General features: G+C 43.5%; 1 protein-coding gene across 2 annotated transcripts in view; it reads right to left on the bottom strand.

Annotated features, from left to right (window-relative positions):
* NKD1 (NKD inhibitor of Wnt signaling pathway 1) overlaps nt 1–27,024 on the bottom strand; it is a 192,377-nt gene extending 165,353 nt beyond the window's left edge. Inside the window, exons 1-3 of one of the 2 annotated variants that reach the window (XM_006121141.4) lie at nt 26,662–27,024; nt 26,485–26,517; nt 26,104–26,267 (exon numbers count right to left, since the gene is read on the bottom strand). In XM_006121141.4, coding sequence (XP_006121203.1) covers nt 26,104–26,267; nt 26,485–26,517; nt 26,662–26,686 — 222 coding nt within the window. In that variant the 5' untranslated portion in view covers nt 26,687–27,024. The remainder of the gene's footprint in view (nt 1–26,103; nt 26,268–26,484; nt 26,518–26,661) is intronic. The other variant, XM_006121139.4, reaches the window with a different exon arrangement.
* Nucleotides 27,025–27,357: the final 333 nt, after the last annotated feature.

Raw genomic sequence — 27,357 nt, 5'->3', positions numbered from 1 at the left:
TTTAAGCTGTTTGCTATCACTTATAATCACTTAACATCTATTTTTTGCAATTAATAAACCTCTTGTGTTTTAATCTAAAGCAGTGAGTTAGAATAAACTGCTTGGAAATTTGTAACTCAAGGGGCAGACGTAGTTGAATATTCTGCACTACACTGAAATTAGCTATGTAGTTCCCTGCTCCGTGCCAAATGATATTAATATAGGTTTATGCTCCAAAGACGGTACATGCGTGGGGAGCTGAGTGTTACATTGGCTGTAGTCTTTCTATTGTTGGCTATGCAGTGCCTGGTCAGAGAGACCGCAAGCAATTGCACTGTGTGTATCCCTATTTGTGTGAATGCTGGTGGAAGTGTAGGACCAGGAGCGGGTCTGCAGTTTACCACAGCCTTACAGTGAAAGACGGAGACCAGGCTGGTGGGTCAGAGGGCTCAGTGGTACCCCAGTTCCAGTGGGACACTAGTGGGAACGCAATGACTACATGCTGAATATTAGAGAATCTACTTACAGTGGCTTCTACAATTGAACCACACTATACTGCTCTCCATTACACTATTATTAATTGCCGATATCAGGGTCGACTGAAACCAGCTGTAAAATCCCCTGTGAAAACAGACATCATCAAATGCCTGATGGGCATATGACTTCTTCACATAATTACTGCACATTTTCACACACTATCATCCCTTGCTTAAAATAAGCCTAGACCAGGACTACGTCAAGTGCTGCAGAGCTAGACAGATACAACGAGTGTTGTCCCACAATGGGGCATGTCCAGGGCCTGGCCAACTGTTCTTGTTTCCAGCTCATGCATACGTTTTTCACTCTCATTCATAAAACACTATGATTCAATCCAAAATTCCGCACACATTTCAAATGCCAACAGACAACCATATAATGCATTTCTCTGAAGAAAACTTAAACCAGGATTTTCCAACTGGATTTGCATGGATGGATTCTTGAATCCACAGGGAGTCCTGCTAACTTCAATGGGGTGCAGTGCGAGTGAAAGGGTCAGCTCACATGGACACGTTGCAGGATCAAGTTCAATTAGCAAAACAAGAACATTCCATTTTCAGCTTAAGGTTTTTGGTTCTGTTTCTTAATAAAATGACTTGAAGCATTTGTGCAACAGAACATAGAAGCTGAAGTAAAATGAGCTGCAGAAGCTGAAGTAAAAGCAAATAAATAAAATCCTTCTTAACAAAACAACATTTAATGGTAGGACATGTCTTTTTTTCTCTTTTACATGACATACAAGGAATGCTGTTTCATATTTTCACTTCAATGGACTAAGCAGGGATACCATGATTTTACACAATTCACAATTGTTCATTTACAAATATCTTGTCCTTATGCACCCAAGCACTCAATGGATAAGTATTTCAAAGCAGGATCTGCTGGCTTTAGACTCTTGAAGACAAGAAATACTTCCTAAAAGAAAATATTCTCTGAAAAAGCAAGAATTCTGCTTCTAAACCATCACTTCCCTAAGTCCTAACACCACACGGATGATATTTGAAATGTATCTCCCTGATAACTAGAGACAGACCCAAACCAAAACCACAAATATGGAGAATTTGGATCTAGATCTGAATTTCACAGCTCATGTCCCATCTCCATTCTTAGCAATTGTTGGGAAATGCTTGTCAAACTTCTGTAGTATTTGTGTTTAATAGTACAACTCAAGGGATTGGCTTTGTTTAGTTGCCCACGCCTATAAATAGCTGCTGAACAGAAATGAAGACATGTGTCCTGACTGAGGCCGCCCCTGCTCATGAGGTCATTTACCTTAATCCTGCTTAACTTTATTGGACTCTACACAGCATATATTACTGGCTGGAAAAGAAGTCATTTATACATAGTTCTTAGCCTTTTCTTAGTCCTATACTGGAATAGTGAAGGCAAATGTATTTCCAGTGAACAGTAGTTTGAGGAGTTGGGATAATAAGTATCAAGTCCATTCACAAGAATTCTTAATCAGGAGAGAGCAGGGGTAGACGTGCTGGAAGTAGGAATGTGAGGGCTGTGGTCACACACCCCTGGTTTGAAGTGGTTTCCATCATACACATCATTGCAATTTGGTTCAGTGGCTCTCAGTACTCCTACTATACAAATTGTTTCAGCACTCCAGGCCAGGGGCAATTCCTTTCAATACGATCAGCTGTGGAGTGTTTTCCCTAGTTACTGTGGGCTAAATATTGTGACTATATGCTCAGCACTGAGCCAAAGAGTCAGCTGATTGCTGTGCTGCTCCTGCAGCAGCTTGGGATGGAGATGGTGACTCTCTGAGTCCATTATCTTCCTTCTGGTTGTCTCACTACCCTAGGGAGGGTGTAAATTGCATTGGGTCTACACCTGGCACATTATACACTGCCCACTGCACATGGTATACCACTAGGCTGGGAGACTGGCTCCCCCTAGAGCAGTGGTCTCCAACCTTTTTACACCCAAGATCACTTTTTAAATGTCAGGACAAGCCAAGATCTGCCCCATCTCTTCTCCAAGACCCCACCCATTCCTTGAGTCCCCGCCCTCTCTGTTCCCTTTCTCTGGTATCCCTGGCCCTTATACACTCTCAGGGTATAGCTACACTGCCGCTTTTATTCGATCCTTCTGTCGGAAGAAATTTTTCCTGACATTTGGCCCATCTAGACTGAGCCAAATGTCGGAAAACTCCCTTCTTTTGGAAGCCCCCCTCATTTCTTGTTGTGGAAAGAGGAATACAGGGGCTGCCAAAGGAGCATGTTTGCCAGAAAAACTGCTGCACTCTAGCCTCACTATGTTGAGACAGGAGGTACAGGCTCTAGGGTGGGAATGAGGGATTTAGGTGGGAATTTGGGTGCAGGAGGAAGTAGAGGACAGGATGCTGGCTCATGGATGGGACTCCGGGCTGGGGAGTGTTGGGCTCAGGTGGAGGGTTGGGGTGTTGAGTAAGCCACAGGCTTGTGGATGTGAGGGTGCAGGAGTTTGGGCTGGGGTGTGTGAAGGGCTCAGGGCAGGAAGGTTGAGAGTATGATGGGCTCAGGACACAGATTTGCAGGGTGTGGATGGTGCAAGTATGTTGTGGCAGAAGACTGACAATGTAGGGGTGCAGGAGTTTGGGGATGTGAGAGGCTCAGGACAGGGGGTTCCAGTATATGGTAGGCTCAGATTTGGGGTCAGGTGGGGGGTACAGGAATGTTATAATGCTGTGGCCAGATGAGGGCTTGGCCTCAATTGGGGGCTTGTTGGCCAGCCTTCATTTTTAAATAAAATATGTCAAACACAAAAGATTTCAGCATTGTCTTTATTTATGACAGAGGCAGGGAACCTCTTTTGAGTCAGGGGTCACTGACTCACAGAAAAGTCAGTCAGGGCCACACACGTGAGATACAAAAACACAACCCCTCCAAAACCCTCAAGCCTCACTAACGTGGCCCCCAACTGTGCTGGTGGGGGTAGGGGACAGGATTCTGGGGCAGGGGACAGGGTGCCAGTGGGTGCAAAGGCAGGGGTTTGGGCAGGAGACAGGATGCTGGGGCAGGAGACAGGGTGCTAGGCCGGGGGCCTAGGGTAGGGGACAGGGTGCCAGCAGGTGCTGGGGCAGGGTACTTGTGGGGATCTGGGCGGTGAGAGGGGACAGGGACTGGTACCTGGGGATCCTACAGCTGCGCGCGAAGGCCCAGGAAACGTGCAGGCTGTTCCCCCATCCGCCAAACAGCAGCGCAGTACCTGAAATGCTGGTCTGTCACGTGCCTGATGCCTTCCTGCGCGGGGTGGGAACTGGGGGGAGGGGGAGTCCCAGACTGCACCAGCTGAAGCCGGCATGCTGGAGACTTTATTCCCCTGCTGCGTTCCTGCACTGGGGGGGAGGGGGAAGAGAGAGGGGGTCCCAGACCACACCAGCCCCAACCGCTTGGGCAGCGCGCGCCTTGCTCCTCCGCTCCCCAGGGCAGTGTGGACAGCCTGAGCTGCTGGAGCCAGCACAGTCCTGGACCCCCACTCTCTCCCCCGCATGCAGGAAGGCAGCAGGGCTATGTCTAGACTGCAAGCCTCTTTCGAAAGAGCGCGTCTAGACTGCACGCGGAATTTCGAAAAAGCCGCTTTTTCGAAAGAAAGCACCCAGTGAGTCTGGATGCTCTCTTTCTAAAAAGCCTGTTTGCTGTCAAGAACACCTTCTTTCGAAAGAGCACTTTCGAAAGAAGGCGTTCTTTCTCGTGGAATTAGGTTTACCACCGTCGAAAGAAAAGCCGCGTTCTTTCGATTTAATTTCGAAAGAACGCGGCTGCAGTCTAGACGCAGGTGAAGTTTTTTCGAAAAAAGGCTACTTTTTTCGAAAAAACCCCTGAGTCTGGACACAGCCCAGGGGAACAAAGTCCCCAGCACACGACAGACCAGCATTTTAGGTACAGCACCAGCTGTTGGGGGGGAAGGGGAGAGGGAAAAGAGACCGCGCACTTCTGGGATCTGGCGCACAGCTGCAGAACTCCACCCGACCCTGCCGGAATCCCGCGCTACCTCCGTTGTCCCTGGAGGTAGCATCAGCACGATGTTCATCTTGGGGGTGGGGGGGGGAATAATAAGGGGAGGGCCGAAAGCCTCGCGATCAACTGATCGGGCCAGAATAGACCAGTCGATCGCGATCGATGGGTTGGTGACTACGGCCCTAGAGTTACCGGCTCCCCCTAGGGTTATCATTTTTCAGGCTTCTAAATACAGGACACTGAGGGAGGGGGAACTGGGTAGAGTTTGAACTGCTGGAGGGGATTTCCTGCAGCTGGAGGGGGTGACAGTGTTGCTACCTGTCACTGCATCAGGGCATCTGGCCACAAGCCCAGAACCCAGTACTAGCCATCAGTCAGCACATTCCTGTGGGACCCCCTCCCATGTCTGGAAAACCCAGGCATACGGTAACCCAAGCTCTACCCAGTCCTAACTCATACACAGAGAGGGGGGAGCTAGAGCTCTGCTGAGCCTGTGTTGTCTCCTGGAAAGCTACTCATGGCATGGTTAGCCAGCATCAGGGGATGCCTTCCGCCTCCTTACTCCCTTGCAACTCTGTGCTAGCCAGGCCACGATGCGGCTTTGTATTTTCCCACTAATGTTCAGCTATTGCGCCATGTGGCATTTAAAGCAACTTTACAGCCACAGAGACCTCTGTTAACATGGAAACATCTAATTAATCTGGTTTGGAGACACAAAACACTGGGGGAAAAACAATCTGAGAAATAAGAATTTGCTGGCTCTGTGTCAAAGAGGTCTCTTAGTCCTCACAGGGAAATTAATTTAAAAAAAAATAATCAACGCAGGTCTGATATATGGACTAACAACTACAATTATTACAGCCAGATTGGCTACACTCTCCAAAACCACACAGTTCTTGGAATAAAATCATCCCCATAATCCAACAATCAACAGAGAAATTGTCTTTACTAATGCACTGAAAGTGCCTAAAGATGCTATTAACTCCTTTACAGACATTTCTTTTAACTTTCTTAAGCTTTATAAAAAACAGCACAAAAACATTTGTTTAAATCAAGCTTTCAAGTCAAGATGGGAATGCAGCTGATTATCACACCCTTGCATATGTAGTATAGACTTGCTTGACAGATGCTGGTATCAAACAGGATGATAACTCTATCTTCAACACCACACATTTAATTTTGGTCCATGTTATTTAAAAGAATAAATGTCTTCTCAAGCAGAAAATTAAGTAACAATGACTAAAAAGCCTTGGAGTATCCATCTCGGGCTGTCACTCACCATTTGCAGACATTCACAGTGTTGACACTTCACTGTGGAATGCTAGGAGGAGGCAGTAGGTGCTAATTAACCTGAAAACCTGCTCCACTTTCAATACTGGATAATACAAAAGCCCACCAGCACTGGAGGGGCAGTTCTCCCTCATTATAAAGCTCTCCATTACAAAGCCACTCCCCAGACAAAAGACTACTGCTCTGACTCACAACTCCACTTCAATTCATTGTAAACATTTTGACATGCATTTCACTAATACTCAATCCCCACTGCTCCCAAGAATAACCTTAGGGAGAGGGCCACTTCATTATTTTAGTGAACACCACTGAAGGCTCATCTGCCCACAGCTTAAAGGCTGCCTGGCATATCAGAGCTGCTTTTGCAATCACTGATGACATAGGACTCTTTCCACTTCCTTGGGTTCTGCCTATGTAGCCCCATTGACAAATCTCACTTATTGTTCATAGTGTCAAAGAAGCAGCTTTCCTCTCTTCCTATACGGTTTTATCTATTTAGATGTTTAAACATACTGGTAAAGACAGAGCACCTGTCCTTCGAATACAGCCACCTTGCCCCATATCATAAAAACTCAGCCTCATTAATACTTCAACATCACTTACATTAAGCAGTGCAAGCTGAACCTCCCTGGTCCAGCACCCTGGGGACACGAACAAGAGAATTTGCCAGACCAGGGGATGTGAGGCATCCAGGATCTCCTAGGGCTTCCCTCCTGCTGGAGGCCTGGCCTCCTCTGTCATCTGTCAGGCTCTACTGACCTATCCCTGGGGCTCTGCTCCCTACCTCAAACCCAGCGCAGCGGCAGCTGCTCCCACTCCCAGGATTTCCCCAACCCCACATGCGCAGTGGGAACTACTCCCAGGACTATCTATCCCCAGGTGTGATCTGCTCCCATTCACTCTGGGGCTGGGGCTCTCTGGTCTAGCAATATCTGTGGTTCTGCCAGACCGCGGACGTTGCCAGACCAGAGAGTTCTGGATGAGAGAGATTCAACCTGTACAATTCAATATAAACTATACCAACACAACACCCTCTCTCACACCTTACAATTTCCTCCCCCATTCACTCCCCTCCTCCTCCCATATTCAACTGCCTGGGGGAAACTTTGCAGCATGCTGTGGCCACCATATTCTAAAGAGGCTCCCATGCCCACCACATGGATCAGCTGCAAACACCCACACTTCTAAACGGCTAAATGTAGTGCCTTGCTACCCACACTTCTCTTATTTATGTGAGTGGCTCTTCAGTTTGGGCAACTCTGCGAATTTCAACAGGGGCAGTAATCTAAGGTGGTCTCGTGGGCTTATGTCTACACTACCAGGTTATTTTGAACTAATTTATTTTGAAATAACAACTCCTAAAATAACTACTTTGAAATAAGCTTATTCCTCTTCACAAGCAGGAGTTATTATTTTGAAATAACAAGCCCATTATTTCGAAACAACAGGCATGACAGTGTGGACACTCGTCTTGTTATTTCAAAATCAGAAGAGTTATTTCAAAATAACTCTCCAGTGTAGACGTGCCCTTAGGTAAGCATATACTCAAACATTTGAGGCACATCTTCATTGCAACATTAACTCAGGTGATCAGTACCCAGGTTAGCCTAGCTCAGGTAAGAGTGTCCATACTGCAGTCAACCTTGAGTATGTCCACTTGACTCTGGCTATGTCTTGACTACATTCCTTTTCTGAAAGAGGAATGTAAATGAGTCCTATGGAAAGTGCAAATAAAGCGGAGATTTAAATATCGCATGCTTCATTTACATATTTATGTCCAATCAGTATTTTGAAAGTGAATCCACGGTCTAGACGGAATTCTTTCAGGGGGAAAAAAAACCCCACCTTTTTTCGAAAGAACTATTCCTGAAAAAATGAGAACGGGTTCTTTCGAAAAAGGGTTTTTTCCCCCCATAAAGGACCCCGGCTAGACTGCAGTTACACTTTCGAAAAACCTTTTTTTGAAACACCGATCGGACAAGAATATGCAAATGAAGCGCGGGATATTTAAATCTTCGCTTCATTTGCACTTTCGATCAGGCTCATTTACATTCCTCTTTTGGAAGAGGAATGTAGTCTAGACGTGCCCTTTGTGTGCATCACTAAGATTTCTCCGGGCACATCCCTGGGTTCATAGCATTGCCGCCACTCCATAATTCTTTTTCCAGTGAATTGTGGGAGAACTTTTGGCCACACGGGAAAATTGTGGGAGAACCTGTCTGTCATTGTGGACACATGAGGAGCATGGGGGGAATTGTGGGAAAACACTGGAAGATGATCAGTACTGGAGTATTTTAATCTGCTTCCTTACTGTGGGTGGGTTACCAGTGTGAGCACAGACAGAACTTAGGTTTCACCCTGGGATGTGCCAGATGGCTCAGATGTTAAGTACTGCTACACTTGTGAGAGAATTGTGTGTGAATGGAAGACAAGATAAGGGCAGCACCCAAGCATTCGTTAACGCCACAGTGGAGATTATGAAGCACAGCCCATTTATGCTCCTTGCCACAGACCCAACTTACTAATCAGGCTGCCACATTCTACCCCATCTCTGGCCTGTGCGTGATTATAAGACTAGTACAGCACAATGTTGCAGCACAGTGTTTGTCAAGAGAACTGAGCTGAAATAAGCTTTATTCAGTGTGGAGAATGATGAACACTATTAGAGAGTACCTTATCTAATCATGCCTCCATAATCACACACTACCCTTAATTCTGCCCCATGCCTCCTTACCAGTCTTTTGTACACAAGTTGAAGAACTGTTCTGCTCCACCCACCTTCTTGTTGAGAGCATGAAAGTCTAACTCTTTCCATGACCAACACAGCTCTGTTCCCCAAACTGAGATTGCTACCTCTCATCCAGGGCAAGGAGCGCTTCTTCTGCAACCTTGCCTAATGCACTTACTATAAAATGGGGAGGAGTGAGGTTGAAAACAGAGTGAACCTCGTGATATGTGCTCTTCTAAAATGTATTTCCCCTTCATGGTTGTAAAAGATGATGATTTCGTGTTATAAATCCAGGCAATTTTTAAAATAGGAAAAACCATAATACAGGCAGTCCCCAGGTTACGTACAAGATAGGGACTGTAGGTTTGTTTTTAAGTTGAATTTGTATGTAAGTGGGAACTGGCGTCCAGATTCAGATGCTGTTGAAACTGACCAGCAGCAGCTGAATGGGACACGCCAGGGGCAGAGCAGCTGGGGTGTTGCTGGGTTGGTCCCACAGCGCCGAGGAGCGGCGCTGTGGGGACCAACCCGGCAGCACCCCAGCTGCTCTACCCCAGGTGTCCCCAAGTCAGCCGCTGCTGAAACTGATCAGCGGCTGATTCCAGGGGCAGAGCAGCTCTGCCTCGGGCTTCCTGTAGTCAGCCACTGATCAGTTTCAGCAGCAACTGACTTGGGGATGCCTGGGGCAGAGCAGCTGGGGTGCTGCTGGGTTGGTCCCCGCAGCGCCGAGGTTTGGCGCTACCAGACCAACCCAGCAGCGCCCCAGCTGCTCTGTCCCAGGCGTCCCGCTTCAGCCGCTGCTGAAACTGACCAGGGCTGACTCCAGGAAGCCCGGGGCAGAGCAGCTCTGCCTCTGGCTTTCTGGAGTCAGCCGCTGATAAGTTTCAGCAGCAGCTGACTTGGGGACACCTGGGGCAGAGCAGCTGGGGCGCTGCTGGGTTGGTCCAGTAGCGCCGCACCTCGGCGCTGTGGGGACCAACCCGGCAGCCTCCCAGCTGCTCTACCCCAGGCATTGGTGAGAAAAGCCTGGTCTGCTGGGGGGAGGAGCACACTAGCTGCACCACCCACCCCCCCCGCAGACCAGGGAGACGCGGGGGGCGGGACCGCCGAGACACGGCGTGGTCCTGCCACCCGCGTCCTCCGCGGCTTTGCTCCGCGTCTCCCTTGTCTGCTGGGGGGCCACCCCCAGCAGACCAGAGACACGCGGAGCAGCTTCTCTCACCGCGGAGGACACGGGCGGCGGGACCGCAGCGCGTCTGGGCGGTCCTGCCGCCCACGTCCTCCACGGCGAGAAAAGCCCCGTTCGTATGTAGGGATCCGACGTAAGTCAGATCCACGTAACCCGGGGACTGCCTGTATAAGGTGACAAGAAATGCAGAGACAAATCCACAAAAAGAAAATCCTCTCCATTTTTCTCATCTTTAACTGTGAAATCCTTCATAAATTCTCATTTCACCTTCAACAACAGAAAATTCACGACTCTGCTGACACTACCAAAAAATTCACTCAAAGAGGCCCTCTTTAAAAGAAAATGTTATAAGGAGAGAAAGTGGAGAAATGTAATGGAACACTTCCTACTAATTAGTCATAGCTTCATTAATGGGATGGTATAATGCCCACTTACCCTTATTGTTTTAGCTTTGAAACGCTTAGGTCTTCATTTCTGATTGCCACAATGACATCCAATTAAAAGCAATCTTTAAAATACATTTTAAAAAAAATCCACAAACTATGTTAATGCAGACAAATGCAATAGCTTTCTGTAGTACCTCTCACGTAGAATAGTGATAGCAATGTAGCCATGTTTGTCTAGGGTAGCTGAAACAAAATACAGGACTATGTAGCACTTTAAAGACTAACAAGATGGTTTATTAGATGATGAGCTTTCGTGGGCCAGACCTGGGTCTGGCCCACGAAAGCTCATCATCTAATAAACCATCTTGTTAGTCTTTAAAGTGCTACATAGTCCTGTATTTTGTAGTACCTCTGTGATTTCTCATGTTGCTCTTAATGTTTAATATAGTCTTTAAATTCCAATGACCCAAGTCACTAAGTAATTATGAAGTACCTACAATCAGCAAATAAACAAAGAACGCTTTCAAACCCTTGCCCTGAGAAATCGTGAAATATAAACCCCAAACTTTTGTGCAGGAGGAATTTTTTAAAAAGAAGAGCGCATTTCTCAGGATGATGATGTGCTAATACCAAAGAGCAGCTCGGTTGCTTTGTGTTAAGAGACCAACAGCCCTTCTTACAACATTTCAAAGCAGCAGCTGTGACTTTGAAAATAGGGTTTATCCTGGCCACCTGTTTTAAAATTAACCAAAATAAACATGTTGGGGTGATTCAGAGTGATAACCACAGGATGGAAAGACAACAGAGGTCATTTCATCTGGAGTGTCAAATCTGGCAGATCACAGATTTCAAAGGGTGGGTTATATGAGAGAGTCTGGACCAGTGGTGGGCAACCTGCAGACCACTAGAATTCTATCCGCAGCCTGGGCACTCCCTGTTCATGGCTGTTCAAGCTCTGGGAAGGATGGGGAGGAGCAGGGACAGAGCGCAAATCAGCAGATTCATGGTGCTCTGAAAGTGCTGGGAGGGAGAGGGAAAAGTAGGATTCCAGTGCAAGAGGTGTAGGAGAAAGGGCAGAGAGGGAAAGCACAAGGCAACAGGTGGAACCCCAGTGGGCCACAGGACACAGACTGCTCACCACTGGAATCATGAAGCCCACTGAGATGAAGGAGAGCCAATCATGTGGCCCACTCACTAGTCTTGGTTGCCCATAGCTGGTCTGGATCATGCCTGAAATCCAACTCTAACTGGTTACCAAGGGCAAGATTGCGCTAGTCTTCCTCAGAATGAGTAAATATCTCACTGTAAAAGTAGGCTTCAGCCAGATCACTCATGGCACTAGTACCATTCAGTGTGTGTACTGTTATCACCCTAAATATTCTGTTTGCTTTGGTAGTCAACATGTGTGTACATTATGTAACTTTTATAGCAACAATGATAAAATATTCATCAAAATGTTAAACTCTTACACTTTTCAACATCATTAGCCCATTCATTCTGGTCTGAAAAGTAGTATCATTGTTGCCAAAGCAGCACTCAATAGTGTTAATTATTGCTTCAGTGAAACACCAGACTTCCCCTCACTATAACAGCTGACCCAGCACAATACCTGGGGATTACAGAGGATGTGAAGCTGGATATGAGTCAACAGTGTGCCCTTGTAGCCAAGGCGGCATATTGTAGTGTATTAGTGGATCTGCTAACAATGCTCCTAGGGAAGCAATTATTCCCCTTTATTCGGCACTAGTGAGGCCACATCTGGCATATTACATACACATCTGCGCCTCCCATTATAAAAAGGATGTGGATGCACTGCAGAAAGTACAGTGGAGGGCAACAAAAATGATTAGGGGGCTGGAGCACATGACCTATGAGGATAGGTTGAGGGATTTGGTTTTATTTAGTCTACAGAAGAGAAGAGTGAGTGGGAATTTGATAACCGGTTCCCAAAGAGTATGGAGAGAGGTTGTTCAGTGGTGACAGATGACAGAATAAGGAGCAATGGTCTCAAGTCTCAGTTTGGGAGGTCTAGGTTCGGTATTAGCAAAAACTGTTTCACTAGGAGGATGATGAGGCACTGGAATAAGTTACCTAGGGAGGTGGTGGAATCTCCATCCCTAGAGGTTTTTAAGTTCCGGCTTGACAAAGCCCTGGCTAGGACGATTTAGTTGGGATTGGTCCTGCTTTTTTAGCAGGGGGTTGGATTTGATGAACTCCTGAGATCTCTTCCAATCCTATGATTCTATGCATATATATCAATTCACCTACATAGGTATCTCCAGGGCTAATCCTATCTCCATTAAAGTCACTTGCTAGACTCCCAGGGGAGTTGGATTCAGCCCTCAGTTCATGGCTTAGTTGCCTCTCAGGATACGTCTAGACTACATGGCTCCGTCCACGGAGCCATGTAGATTTGTTTGTTCGGCAAAGGGAAATGAAGCCGCGATTTAAATAATTGCGGCTTTATTTAAATTTAAATGGCTGCTCCGCTCTGCCGATCAGCTGTTTGTCGGCAGATCGGGGCAGTCTGGACGCTCCCCTGTCGACATGAAAGCCCTTTTTTGACCTCCGCGGTAAACCTCATCCTACGAGGCATAACAAGGAGGTCAATAAAGGGCTTTCAGGTCGGCGCAGGAGCATCCAGACTAGTGCACTGAGCCAACAAACAGCTAATCAGCTGTTTGTCGGCTCAGCATGGCAGCCATTTAAATTTAAATGAAGCCGCGATTATTTAAATCGCGGCTTCATTTCCCTCTGCCGGTCAGCCTAATCTAAATGGCTCCATCGACGGAGCCATGTAGTTTAGGCACACCCCCAGTTACTGTCAGCCTTTTTTTAAAAAAATACATTGCAAGGTAAAATGCAATGGATTCCAAACCCCAAACTCTTTCCAAACTACAAAAGAAAAAGCAACATTTAAAAATAAATACTCAGATTCCTAAAAGTAAATTTAAAAAAAAAGTTTCTAGAAAAAAAGGGCTACCGAATGGTTTGTTCACTCATTCCACACTGCCCATTTGCAGATAAAACTCTGACTGAAGTCACCACATGTAACATTAACAGAGCTGAAGCATGAATTCACTAAAGTTCTCTCAGTGATGACTGGTAAAGAACCTACTCCTTCCTTGAGCTTTATCTTCAGAAAGAGGCTCTGGAATTGAAAAGACTGCTGTGTGTGTTTGTTTTTGTTTTTCCATATATATATAAATAAAAACTCTTCCGTTTGATGTCTATTCTAGTTCTCTTTTTAAAAAAAAGACACATCAGGTTAAGATGAATACTGCCCACACGACAAGTTTGTGTTTACAAGCTTAATAGCAAGTTTCATTTGAACACAGGTCAATGCGGCTCTAAGAAAACATCACATACCAAAAATCACACATGGTTAGAACACATCACGAGCAGAGAGGAATTGTGGACTCAGTCTGTGAGGCACCGAGCCAGTCTGAGCAGCCCTTTGAAGTTAGAAAAACATCCTCTGGTCAGAGCACATTTGTGAAGCCGTGGGACAGGCGCTTTAAACAACATTCACTCTGAGATCACCTGCGGTGTACTGGTGGATAGGCGCCTGTGTAACTTTAACAACATAACCCTTTATTCTCCAACCAGATTGCTCTCTCTAAACTGTATCATATCAATAGCGTACGGTCAACAGTAATGCATGGCATTCCCTTGATCAGGCAGCTTTCAGTACAACATCATTTCAGGATTTTCATTAAGGTATACAAAGTTTGTGCAAAACTTACTGGCAAACAGAACTTAATTACTGGATGAAAAACACTGCTTTATCAGATAGCAATAAATGAGAAGTATGGAAGCCCACCAGTGTGGCCAATGGCCAGTGTGTACACACTGCATAAACCCAGGATGTAGTTCAGCTTGCTAGCCCCTTGGAGAAGTTGCACCCAGATATGATGGGGATTATATAAGAACAGAAAAATGGCCATCTTGGGTCAGACCAGAGGTCCATCTAACTCAGTATCTTGTCTTCTGACAGTGGCCAATGCCAGGTGCCCCAGGGGGAATGAACAAAACAGGTAATCATCAAGTGATTCATTCTGTCACCCATTCCCAGTTTCTGACAAAGGCTAGCGACACCATTCATGCTCACTCTGGCTAATAGCCATTGATAGACTTATCTCCCAGGAATTTATCTAGCTCATTTTTTGAACCCTATTATTGTCCTGGACTTCACAACATCCTTTGGCAAGGAGTTTCACAGGTTGACTATCCGCTGTGCGAAGTAGCAAGTTTAAAACAAACAAAAGGAAGTACTATTAATTTCATTTGGTGACCGCTAGCTCTTGTGTAATGTAAAGGAGTAAATAACTCTTCTTTAGTCACTTTCTCCAAACCAGTCATGATTTTATAGACCTCCATCATACCCCCCTTAGTCATTTCTTTTCCAGGCTGAAAAGTCCCAGTCTTATTAATCTCTTAGGGTATGTCTACACTTCCACCCTAGTTCGAACTAGGGTGGCTAATGCAGGCATTCGAACTTGCAAATGAAGCCCGGGATTTAAATATCCCGGGCTTTATTTGCATGTTCCTGGGCACCATCATTTTTAAATGCCCCATAGTTCGAACTACCTGCCTGTGGCTACACACAACTCGGTCTAGGTAGTTCGAATTAAAGCTCCTAATTTGAACTACTGTTATTCCTCCTGCAAGAGGAGTTCAAATATCAGATGAACCTCTTTTTGAGCCCTGACCTTGCAAACTGAGCCCATGGGTCTATACCATATATGACAGCCCTATGTACTTCAATGGCATCCTCCTCAGTTGTAAGAGTTTCCCCAAGTGAATCAACTTGCAGGGCTGGGGCCTTGAAGTGGCAGTTCCTTTTGAACTGGGTTAACTTCCCTATGCTGAATTCTGACCTCAGTCTGGGTATGTCTACACTGCATCCCTAGTTCGAACTAGGGATGCAAATGGAGACAATCGAAGTAGTTAATGAAGCGGGGATTTAAATATCCCGCGCTCCATTAACATGATCTCGCCGGCGCGCTAGTTCGAATCACAGCTGATTCGAACCAGGAAGTGTGCGCCGGGACGCGTTAGTTCGGACTAAAGCCCTTAGTCCCAACTAATGTTACTCCTCATTTTTTTAGGAGTAACGTTAGTTGGGACTAAGGGCTTTAGTCCGAACTAACGCGTCCCGGCGCGCACTTCCTGGTTCGAATCAGCTGTGATTCGAACTAGCGCGCCGGCGAGATCATGTTAATGGAGCGCGGGATATTTAAATCCTCGCTTCATTAACTACTTCGATTGTCTCCATTTGCATCCCTAGGTCGAACTAGGGATGCAGTGTAGACACAGCCTCACTGAGCTGGTATATCTGAGGGTGTGTGTAGTTACAAGTTAGATTTGCCCTTTGCCCCTTTCTTTTTTAAAAAAACTAAAAGAGAGCTTCATCCTTTTGTCCCAAATTCTGCCATTAAACATGCCTCAACCGGTCCTCCTCAAATCAGTGCATTTGCACAGTTGTATGACAAAAGGCAGAATCTGGCCCAGGAGTAATCATAGAAAAATGCCAAAATGACTAGTTTTTGCCTTTCTATTTGCTGTGGGTTTACCAGGGCACCACACGGCATGGGGGCTACAGCCCGGATGATGCTTGCTCTTCTTCCCCTTCCCCTCACTGTCAGGGAGTGAGAGGAAAGCCCACACTTCCTCTTCTATTCCCTCTTCTCACCAGCTAGGAGTGAAAGTAATATCTGCGAGCTGTATACTTTCCCCTTGGCTGTAGCTCCCGAACCCCACACTCCTTGTGGGTATATCCTGACGACATCCTTTTTGCAGAGTCCCTGAGAAGCTCTGTCTCTGTAGCAAGGATAAGATAGGGATCGCCTTCCTTGCTTGTAATATGCTCAGAAGGTGTATGAAAGTAAGATTTTTCTCCTTTATCAATTTCGCCCTTCTCCACCTGGGAAGTGCTCATTTCCACTTGTTTTTCCTCACAGAGGAAATTAACAGCTTCTTCTGTTTCAGTTCCTTGACTACGCACCAGTATTACAGAGGTCGCCATCACAAACACACATAAACACATGGAATAGAGGTTGAATAATAGTTACTGCTATATAACTAAAAAGGGACCTCACAGTAATTTAGTGGCTCCCACAAGACATGACCTAATGTTTGCTGTTTGGTTATTGCCCAATCCAACGTACTCCAGTGAGGAGCATCTTTAATTCCATAGCTTCTGTCATTCCAGTTCTAGGTCTCTTAGCAAGAACGAGAGGGTACCACAGGTTAGGAATAAGTTGTATTGGCAGAGGCATACTTTAGGCATGAACTGAACACTGTGTGTACATAATCTAAGCATTAGCAGAGCTTGCATAGGCCCTGTCTTAATTCAAGGCTAAATACTACCTCTGGATAAGAACTTTAGGCAACCATGGAGTTCAAAGGACAATTAACTTAAGTCTGCTCTGTGGCTCTCATTAGTTAGGCATTTTCACAAGCATCAGTTTCATCCAAATGAAAACAAAACCAACCCCCTTTCCCCCCCCCCCCAAAAAAAACCCCATAGTTTAACCCACACATCTTAAAAAGACCAGGGTGTAAAGTCTGATGATCTGACCACATTTCAACTTGGGTAGTCACATTCTGCTTCCTTATGGTCCCCCATGTAGTCTCAAATGGTTACTTCCTCAACCGTTGTGCTGAGTGTCAGCAACTGTATAGCTGACATGCTTCAATCCATCAGTGGCTGCATTGCTATGGCTGGTGAAAGGCCACTTATGATCGTTATGGTGGTATTAATATGAAAAATTTGCTACCCAATTTTCTGTGTCATATATTAGTCCAGAGCAATATAGCGGTCTTAAAAAATCAGCCATGAATAACACCATTTTAAAAAAAAGATGTTTATTATGGATGTGTGGAAATGTGACCCATAATGGAATAATATAAAAGAATTTAAAAAAAAGTCAGCCTCCAAGCCATTAAAAACAGGTTTGTGATGTGTTAATAGGCTGTTCCCACTGCACTGTATAACGCTCTAGTTAAAACATATTTTAAACCCCATACACAAAGCCCTATTCCCTAATATCTATAAGAACTTAACCTGCAGGGTAATTGCCAAAATCTTTACTGAACTGTCAAAGTAAAGTAAATGAGTAGACTCCCATGGTTGGGAAGAAAAATGCTGCTACTACAGGATCAGTGCAAATACTGATGAATGAACAAGTTATTAGACTAGCCATTCTACATCTCCAGGCTCAGGAGTGGATACTGCAATGAACCTGACCCAAAGGCCATAGAACTCAGTGAAGTTCCTATTAACTTCAGTATGTTTGGGATCAATCCTAAGGGTGTAGGAAAATAATGTGGAGGTTTCAAGATTATGTAAATAAGACTTGCCCAACCACAAAAGTTACTTAAAAATAAAACTCAAAATATTTTATTTAAGGCATCTTAAAGACTCCTTTACTACATGAATCCATATTAGGAACAAGTCCTTGTGCATAACCTTTACATAAATAAACAATAGTTCAAACTGAGATAACCTGTAATGTTTACCCTCCAAACAAAATTAAATATTCAGCAAGACTAAATGGGGGACAGTATTTCCATGGGAAAATATCAAAGTATTATTTACTTTTCTATAAGTACTTGTTTTGAAAAGTATTTCCTCCCCACCTGGTCTTAGGCTAAAAGCCACAGTCTGCATTTAAACAGTGTGTACACTTTAGAAAACTATGAAACTTCTTTTTTTAAATGCAGAAGCATATGAAATTATTTCATCCACTTTTCATATAAGAAAGTCTACAGCTGACCATAAAGAAATAGGCAGGCTCCCAGTATAAACTTGCTAGCATTACATCAAAGACCTTCCTCTAGGATTAGATGATTGATTTCTTCAATGCTTTTTAGAATTTCTTCCAGGATATTTTGGGTTATTGCCTTAGACCTTGCTCAGCTGGAATGACAAATATTCTTCTTGCTAGATTGTGATGTTCTCTTTTTTACGGGAGAGAGTGTCTGTAGCATATACACACGTACACTGTGTGAACAGGGAGACAGAGAAAGACTTGGAAAGTTCACAAACAAAATTATTATTTATTGTTTTTAAAAAAAGAGAGAGGTTTATAATGGAAACAGTGAAACAGGCTTAACCACAGCATTTTATGCAATCCATTGCGTACATTTACTCTATGAGCCCAGAATCCTGTGTTCCTTGCTTAGGAAAAACTCTCACTGAAATCAATATGAAATTTTCTGGACAAAGAGTGCAGGGTCACTATATTGACACTTGTGCTCCATATGGCACTTTTGCATAAGACGTAAATTTTACACTCACTGTCTTTTTACTTGTCTCTTAGCTCCTTTTCTCTGTTTAATTAACCCATGTGGAATTATAGACATTTTCAGCCAGGACAAAAGGAAACAGATGAGACCTTAGCTATCACCATCCTCTCTTTGGACAATCAGATAGCAAACTATCACTGGGGGCACCTAACACGTGCTCCTGCAACCCTCTTCCTTCTCCAAGACAGATCCGTCACTTTGGTACCACGCATAATTCACATCAGACTGTCGATCAAAAGATCCAAGTCTGCTCCCAAATCTCATTCCTCCTGCAAGACAACACTTTGTACTTTTACTTCCCTACTGAGCTTATCCCCTTATTTTATACCTCACAGCATGTGTGGCTGCAACCAAGATCAAACACCCATGCATGATTTTCATCCACTGATCTTGAATCACGGAGTTATAATTTAAACGGGAACCTCAATATACTTAATCCATTAAAGCTGCCACAGTAATGGCCCCAAATGCATTAAATTCCATCATAAGCACAAAACACAAAGTATTTCTCGGGGACGGACAGCATACAGACTGCACTGACTACATACCAATCCATCTAAGATCTAATATTACATATGCTGCATACATTTGCTAAACTAAAGCCTAAGCTTAGTTGGCAGAAAATGTAGGAACTTTAGAAGTTTTGTAAATTAAACTGTTCAGAATAAAAGCAGTCCCCTTTCCACACGTCAGAGGACATGCATGGATTCACAAGGGACTCTCACTGCAAGTGACAGAATGGGTTAATGACCAGATTTAAATCCAAAATTGGTAACATCTGAAAATGAGTTTGTTGGTCCTGCCAAGTCTGGTCCAATTCAAAGTAATTTGCATATTGGCATTCTTCTGGAGAAGACATTAATCCAAACAACAGGAATGTCAGGGCCACTCTAGAGCTAGATGGTTGTGGAAAAAGCACAGGACTGCTTTCTGCATCTCTACATTTTTTTAAAGTGTACCTTCATCAACTGCAGCTACAAACTACCTAAGCACATAAGTCAGTAATAAATATACACAGTTTGTGGACATAGTTACTCATGTGCATTAACAAATAGGACTGAATTTACACATGAAGTAAAGAGGCATTGTTTTTCCAGAGAAACTTTTCAGAGCTGAAGCATTCTGTAATATATACACAACAAAGTCTGAGACTCTCAAAGTTACAGGTATTTTCACTCAGTACAAATGGGGAAGGGCAGGGGTCAACGAGAATAGGGAAGAGATGACATATTACAAAGAATCATTCCAAAATATTGTTTTACATTTCAACATCTGTCATTTACTTTTCTACCAAGTTTTGATACGAACATTAATGAAACATAACCCATCTACATTAATTTCTATAAAGGCCAAGTAGTGGGAGGTTCTGCACATTCTGTTTTGTTTTAAAAATCATCACTAAACAATAATGTCCCACTTCAGGAAAAAAAATATCACCCTTACACAGTTTCAATACTCAAGTGACTCCTCTTCCTTCTGTTCCTAACTCAGTTCAAAAGCAACCATTCAAGTCAACTGAGATCATCTTCCAAGGAGTGACTACAAATATCCACTTACTTAGCTCCTCCTGGGTCTTATTATAGATCTTACAAAAAAAGCTTACAGGGGAACCTTCTGTTAATGAACTCTAGTGTAAAGAATATTTCCGTATGTCCAGAATCATGTAACACATTTCTCATCTTTACTATGAGCAAAAAGATTTAGTAAAAAAACCAGAAGAAATTATTTACATTTAAGACAACATGGAATATAACATCACTGTAATGTTTCATCCTAATTTACCAGAGGAAGAGAATTCATTCCATAAAACAGCCCCTCTCTTTCATGAGAATTAAACTTGAATAAAGCCAGGAGGTGCTATCTATAACTAGAAAGCCTATGTGACATAACCTTCCCATGTCACTCAGATTTAGATCTCCCTCATATACTAAACAGAATATATTTCATCTCAGTTCCTCTAACTTGCATATTTTTCATTCTCTGAAGAGATCAAATAAATTGATTTAACAAGGCTTGTTTGCAGCAAGTTCACAGGCCATTTAGCTTCCCAATCAACATCCCAAATTAACACTGCACCACATTTAATCTAAAGTATCTTTGAAAAAGCCCAGATGAAATGCAGATCATCTTCTGATCACCTCCTCCATATGGCTCAAGCAAGTCAACTTTCTAATTTCAAAATACAAAATATTTAATTTATGATTTTATTCATATGTCAATTTAACCTCCAGCACATAGCTTTGAAACCATGTCAGGATGTTTAAAGATTTCCATAGGGTTACTGCATTGTGGCTTTTAGTTGTACCAACTGGTATCATTCAGGGATAATTCCCCTGGAATCCAGCTTTCTGCTACAGTACTGGAAAATTCACTAATGTCATTATGATGACAATAATACTTGCAGAGATTCTTTGATTGTTCATATTCATATTATAATTTTCTCAAACCAGCACTGTCAAGATGTACTATGTGCACCAGTCATTAAATCATCTTGCTTTGTTGGCACTGCTTTCATTAAAAAACTTGAAGTGAATTTGTTTTGGTCTACCACACCTGATGCATGCATACCTAATTATTCCAACACCTAAAACTGATAAATCCACTTTTACTTTTAGCCAGGTTTCTGTAAGTCATTATAGTGTATTATTTACAAAATGCCCACAATGAGATATATGCATACTTGACAGGAGACAAGTTGAAGAAAGAAGAACATTTTAAGTAGTCACACAGCAATATGGTAGACAAACTCTCCAATAGATATATACTTAAAAGGTTTGCCTCTCAAAACAGAGATCTACTCATGAGATGACCTCCAAAAATATTACTAACTGGTGTTGAAAAACTTAAAACAATAAATAGACTAGCAGCACCTTAAAGACAAACAAAACATGTAGATGGTATCATGAGCTTCTGTAGGCACAACCCACTTCTTCAGATGCGCCCATGAAAGCTCATGATACCATCTACATGTTTTGTTAGTCTGTAACAGGAAAAACGTACAAAACAACAAATAGACTAGTAGCACCTTAAAGACTAACTCAGCTACCCCTCTGAAGCTTTTGCTGTTGAAAAGTTAACTTTACTATTGTAATGGCTTTCAAGACACTGTGAATCTGGACAATAAATCATAAAATGATTTTGAAGGACTTATGTTTTCATTCAGCAAACACGATCTAGCTATGTGTGTGATATACAGACTATGACTATATACACATACAACACACACTATTAAACAGATCCCTTTTTTAAAGACAAAGATTTCTTTAGAAGAGTATCCAAGCTGACACTCTTCAACCTATTCTCTTCTCAAACAATGCATGGAATGCCAATTAATGTCAATGAAAGTTACAGCCATAGAACATATGGAAAGCATGCCTCAAATCTTAAAACCAGTGATATCTCTTACTATTTCATCCTGTACTGTTGCCAGTCAGGGTCTGAGACTCCCACTGATGTCAATAAGACTAGAACATGCACATCAAGAATTGTATAAGGACCTAACAATATACTTAAAATCTTTCCTAGTTTTCCAATCTTGATAACTTTCAGCTTGGCTCCATGGGTACCAGTTTGTTTGGGCTTCATACGTGCAATTAAAAATGACAGCTTTTTCAACCTAGAACTCCGATTTTGACAAGACACTCAAGTGAGAAACTAGTAAAATTTGTTATGGCTTTGAAGATAAAAGTAAATTGAATTAAGTAAATGCTATATTTAAAAATTTCCGCTCTAGCACAGAGCTGCTTTTCATTTAAAAAAAATTCAAATAATGGTGGTCTACAGAAATAGTTTGTAAAAATAAACAAGATGAATAAATCCACAAATGATAAAGGATAATCCACTCAGTGACAGGAAGCGTTTCCCTTTTTTCTCCAGCCTGAAGTTAACTCCTTTGTAAGGCAGCAACAAAGATATATTCTACTTCCCTAAAAGGCTTTTAATATATAGCCTTAGTGGTTTCAATTAGCATTAAAAATAGAAGATAACTCAAGCCATCATCCTTTTTAAGAATGCCACAATATTGCTTTTTTTCTTTCATTCAGTGTCAGGGAACTGGATGGCTGCAATTTAACCCCTGCCTACACAATGATTAAAAAATGTAGAGCACAGCAGCCCCTGCTGGGCAGGTGTCAATGCTTTAATGAGATCAGAGTTCTGATCCTAGAACAGAAGATGGTTTACACACCACGGCTACGTCTACACTGGCCCCTTTTCCGGAAGGGGCATGTAAATTTCACTAGTCGTCGTAGGGAAATCCGCGGGGGATTTAAATATCCCCCGCGGCATTTAAATAAAAATGTCCGCCGCTTTTTTCTGGCTTTTAAAAAAGCCGGAAAAGAGCGTCTACACTGGCCCCGATCCTCCGGAAAAAGTGCCCTTTTCCGGAGGGTCTTATTCCTTCCTTTGAAGTAGGAATAAGACCCTCCGGAAAAGGGCACTTTTTCCGGAGGATCGGGGCCAGTGTAGACGCTCTTTTCTGGCTTTTTTAAAAGCCGGAAAAAAGCGGCGGACATTTTTATTTAAATGCCGCGGGGGATATTTAAATCCCCCGCGGATTTCCCTACGACGACTAGTGAAATTTACATGCCCCTTCCGGAAAAGGGGCCAGTGTAGACGTAGCCCAAAAGTGCATATTTCATAGGCAGTGCCTTACTCTTGTTTGCCCTACAACAATTTCATACTATGACATCCTTCTCAGAGGACTGATACATTTGGCAATAGTTGGACACTAAATTAGTTTTCTCCTCATGAATAGTGGGGAGGGAGGAGGGACAGGAAATCAGCTGAAATCAGCTTGTTCCAATCAGGAGACACTCTAAATTACAGTTCTGTAACAGAACAGCTCTTGAATTTTTGATGCATGCTCCTGTCAAACAGTTCTAGATTCAGTTTACACAGATATTTCTCTCAACTGGTTTATGAAACTCATGTACATTCAATCTTATATTTTAGGAGAACATACTAAACTTTATTCTGCTAATTTTACTTGTTCCTTGTTGCTTAAAAAAACCCTACATAAATCCCCTGATGCAGTGTCAGCTTCCTTGGATGACAGAAATGAAGCAGGACATTTTAGTGGTCCTGTTCTTGAGAACAGACTGCAACTGGTTTTTGCCCTAATTTATATGTATTGTACTCTATTATGAACAATTTTTCACCAGGACAATCCAAAATTCCACAGAACAACTGTTTGAAAGGTCTCAACTCTCATCAAAACCTAAGAGAAGATGGACAAAAATTCACAAAATCAGGCCCAAAATGCTACACAGATCATCATCATGGTTCTTTTTAGAGATTCTTCAGAGAAGATGATTAAAAGTGCACAAACATTCCTTATATAAACTCAATTGGATCTTTCCCTGAAGCCACAGTCTCATCTGTTTGATCTATTCCTACCACAAGCTACAAGAACATATGATTTTTCAATAAAATTACTGCTAAAATATGATTTTTCACTAAAAGATTAACAGATAACCAAACTTTCAACTAGGCACAAGCTCAAATAAATAATATTGACTGATTCAAGTATAACAGTCCAGTGTTGTTTGGATATGTACAATTGTCACATAGAAGTCCATGAAATTGATTACAAACTTGAGTCACTTCTACATCTGGAAGTAAACTAGGATGCTAGTCTTCAGGCCACTTAACAGTTTAGGCAGATGGACTAGTTGATCTTTTGAGGTTCCTGGTAGCCCTGCATTTCTATGATATTTTGGTGTATCAGTGGATCAAAGATAGATCTTAGAACTGGTCTTGCAACCTTGATTTCAAAACTTTTATCAGAATGACTATACATACAGCATATGTGTTTCTGCTACAGGAGTAGAACTATCTCCTTCCATATTACATAAAAGTCATATTTTAAAGAACTTTAGTGTAACTATGACAGCCCTCTTCCTGCAGGAGGTCAATAGCATTAAAGCAATTAACAGGCAACAGAGCAAGAGGCCACCATTATTTTGAAACACTCTGCACCAAACTAAGTAAGGATGCACAGTCAATGCCCTCTATGGAACAGTGCATTCAAGTGCATTTCAAATTTAACTAATTTTAGAGGACAGTAAAAAGTATGGATAATTTAGCTAAATTCAAGAGTCTTTCAATTAACAAAGAAAAACAATTATTTTGTATTACAGGGATAAATAAACCTCACAGTTAATAGTTTTGCAAATATCTCAAAATATCACTGAGTTTCATAAAACTTGTTAGAATTTGCAAGGTTTTTCCTGAAATTTAAAGCCATGCTTTCTTTTTGCATGCAGTTTATATCTGAGGCTCTCTTTCCTAGATAACCGGCAAGCTCTGGGTAGAACACACAAAGGTCAAAAGTTGGATTCACAAAAGTGAGTAGATCTGAAGAATAATTACAGGCAGAATTTGTATACACTATTTGTTGATATACATACACTATTGTAAATAAGAAATTCTCTTTCCCACTGCTCCTCATCACATTTTCTCCAACACAAAACTCAACTAAGTCAAACATCCAAACCAATGAGGGCTGAGAGAGTTTAATAGTGAGCAAAATTAATTTGTCCATCAATAATAAGTATCAGTTATAAAGTATCTTGCGCTCTTTACCTTGCCTCTAACTATTTCCAAATTATTTCTCACTCCACTAAAGAATTTGGTATAAGTCACTTTTAACTTTTACCATTGTGGAAGGTCTCTGTATTTCAAGACCCCTATGCAGAAGAGAAAGGTTTTAAGACCCCAGCATAGTCTTAGCCATTCAAGATTTCTCATGTCTCAAGCAACAGAAAAAAAAGTCCAGATGTTAAGTAAAAACTACAGCATTTATGATTAAATGAGACTCAAAAACACAGAAGTGTTTTGCAGGATGTTTGGTGATGCTGCCCTGACTGTGCTTTCTGACACACATTCCTGCACTGAGAAGCACAGTCTCCTCATCTCTTGGGTTACTTTTCCACTGACCCAGTTTAAGGGATTGATCTGAAACATTGAAATCAGCGGAAGTCTTTCCCTACCCTTCAATGAGTCTTGGATCAGACTCTAAAAGAGTAGATAGAATCACTGGCTTCTGAAACCCATCATTCCCTTGAGTTTCAAAGGACAGCATCAAGAAAAAAACCTTCATGTCCCCTCTTGTCCAAACTTCACATGAAGGAATTGGGGGGCAAAGTGGGACATACACACTTCCCTGAAGCAGAATATGCACAGAGATGAGCTGGGAAGTGGCAAGCTAAAAACTCCTTTAAAAGAATATCACCAGTGCACAAACAGTGTGAGCAGATAAGTCAACAACACCTTTTGAAAGTAGTAAAAGGGCTTTTTTTTTGGCTCTGCTCTCCTGAACTCCTTGTCAAGGGAGTCAGCTTGTGCAGCAGTAACTCACTGCCACAGACAGTAGCCTCTCTTGGTAGGTTTTGGGAGCTGGAGGCATTCCAGTGGTTTCCTGTTTGTTCCTGTTTGCAGTGGGGTTTGTACTAATCGTCCTGCTCACAAACTAGCGGGCAGGTGCTTGCACTTCTAGCAGGCTCTTCTGCCAGAGCAGATCCTGTTCTAGGAGTCTACGCTCCCCACAAGGAAGGCAGCCCCCCCCCCCGGACAGCCCCTGGACTTGATGACCTCCTGAGGTCTCTTCCAGCCCTATGATTCTACAAGCAGCATCTGGGCAGAGGAGAGCCTCGCACAGCTGATCCTGGGAGAAAGGGGCTTTGGCTTTTAGCGGCTGGGGGGGGAGGGGGGTCGCGCGAGGCACTGACATACCCTGGTGCTGGCAAGCCTGCAAACAGCCCGGTGCTGGCAGCCGTGCAGGAGTCCCGTGCCGCTGCCCCCGCTGCTGCTGCCGCTGCCGCCGAAGTATTTCTGTTTCACCATCCAGTCCTCGAGCCCTTTCCGAGCCAGCGAGGCGTTCACGGCAAAACTATCACCTACGGGAGCACAAGAGACAATGCCACACACTGGAGCAGCGCGCACGAGTCCTCCGCCTGCCCCAGCCTGGACCACGCGACGCCGGGGGGGGGGGGGGCACGAGACCCGCACCTGGGGTAGAAACCGGAGCCGCCCACCGAGCCCGCCGCAGAAAGTTTGAGGGGGAGAGCGGGGTAGGGGCTGTGAAAGTTGCTAGCAGCACAGAGCCATCCCTACCTTCTGGACTTTCTCTGGGTTTACAAACGGCAGCTAGGCAGGTCCATGGGAAAGTGGAACGGGGGGGAAAGAATAAAGGAAGATCATTAGACCCCGGTATAAACATCACAGCAAACACACATGAAATCCAAACAAGAGGGAGAGGGGCTGCGGGAGTAGCAAGTGAAAAGAACTAACCATGTTTCGAGTGAAGTTTCCCCATTTCTCTGCATTGATCTGCAATTACGATTCATTTGACTGTTTCCAGTGGGGGGGGGGGGCGTTAATAAAATCCCAGCGCTCTTTAGAAATCCATGTGCTCCACTTTCCCCCCTCCTGTGCTAAAGCAAAATCAAAATCAAATCTCGGTTCCCCTTCTGCAGCACGGTCCTGCGTTTCTCTCTCTGCTGAAGTCTTTCTCCTCTCTTCTCTTTTCCCAAAGACAGAGGCGGTTACAAAAGACCTTACTTCACCCACCAGGGAACATGATTGACACCTCATTGAGATTAGACCACTTGCAGGCAGCCTCTGGATTCCTATTGGACTGAGGCGGCACATGAAAGGGAATAAAGATCCTTTTGGAGTCTAAAAAAAAAAAAAAAAAAAAGGAGCAGCAGCTCTAGTGCATTTCACTTCCAGCCAGACACAGGCAGCAGAGCACAGAGCCATGGAGAAAGCCCATGAAAGGCAAAGGAGGCCTCTTTCTAATAACTGAAATGTATTTGCTAAATCTGAGGGACTAGTTCATACAGTTGTAGTGAGGAAAGTTTGGGAAGGAGTTATATGTTCTAAACATACTTGGATCCCCAGCATGTCTCACATTTAGCTGCAGCTTTCCACATTTTTCTTCCCCTCAGGGCTGACTGTGGGAAATATCCAATCTCTACCAGCCCC

This window comes from Pelodiscus sinensis, chromosome 12 (assembly GCF_049634645.1).
Source record: "Pelodiscus sinensis isolate JC-2024 chromosome 12, ASM4963464v1, whole genome shotgun sequence".
Classification (NCBI taxonomy): domain Eukaryota; kingdom Metazoa; phylum Chordata; order Testudines; family Trionychidae; genus Pelodiscus; species Pelodiscus sinensis.
This window is presented reverse-complemented; position numbering and strand designations above follow the sequence as displayed.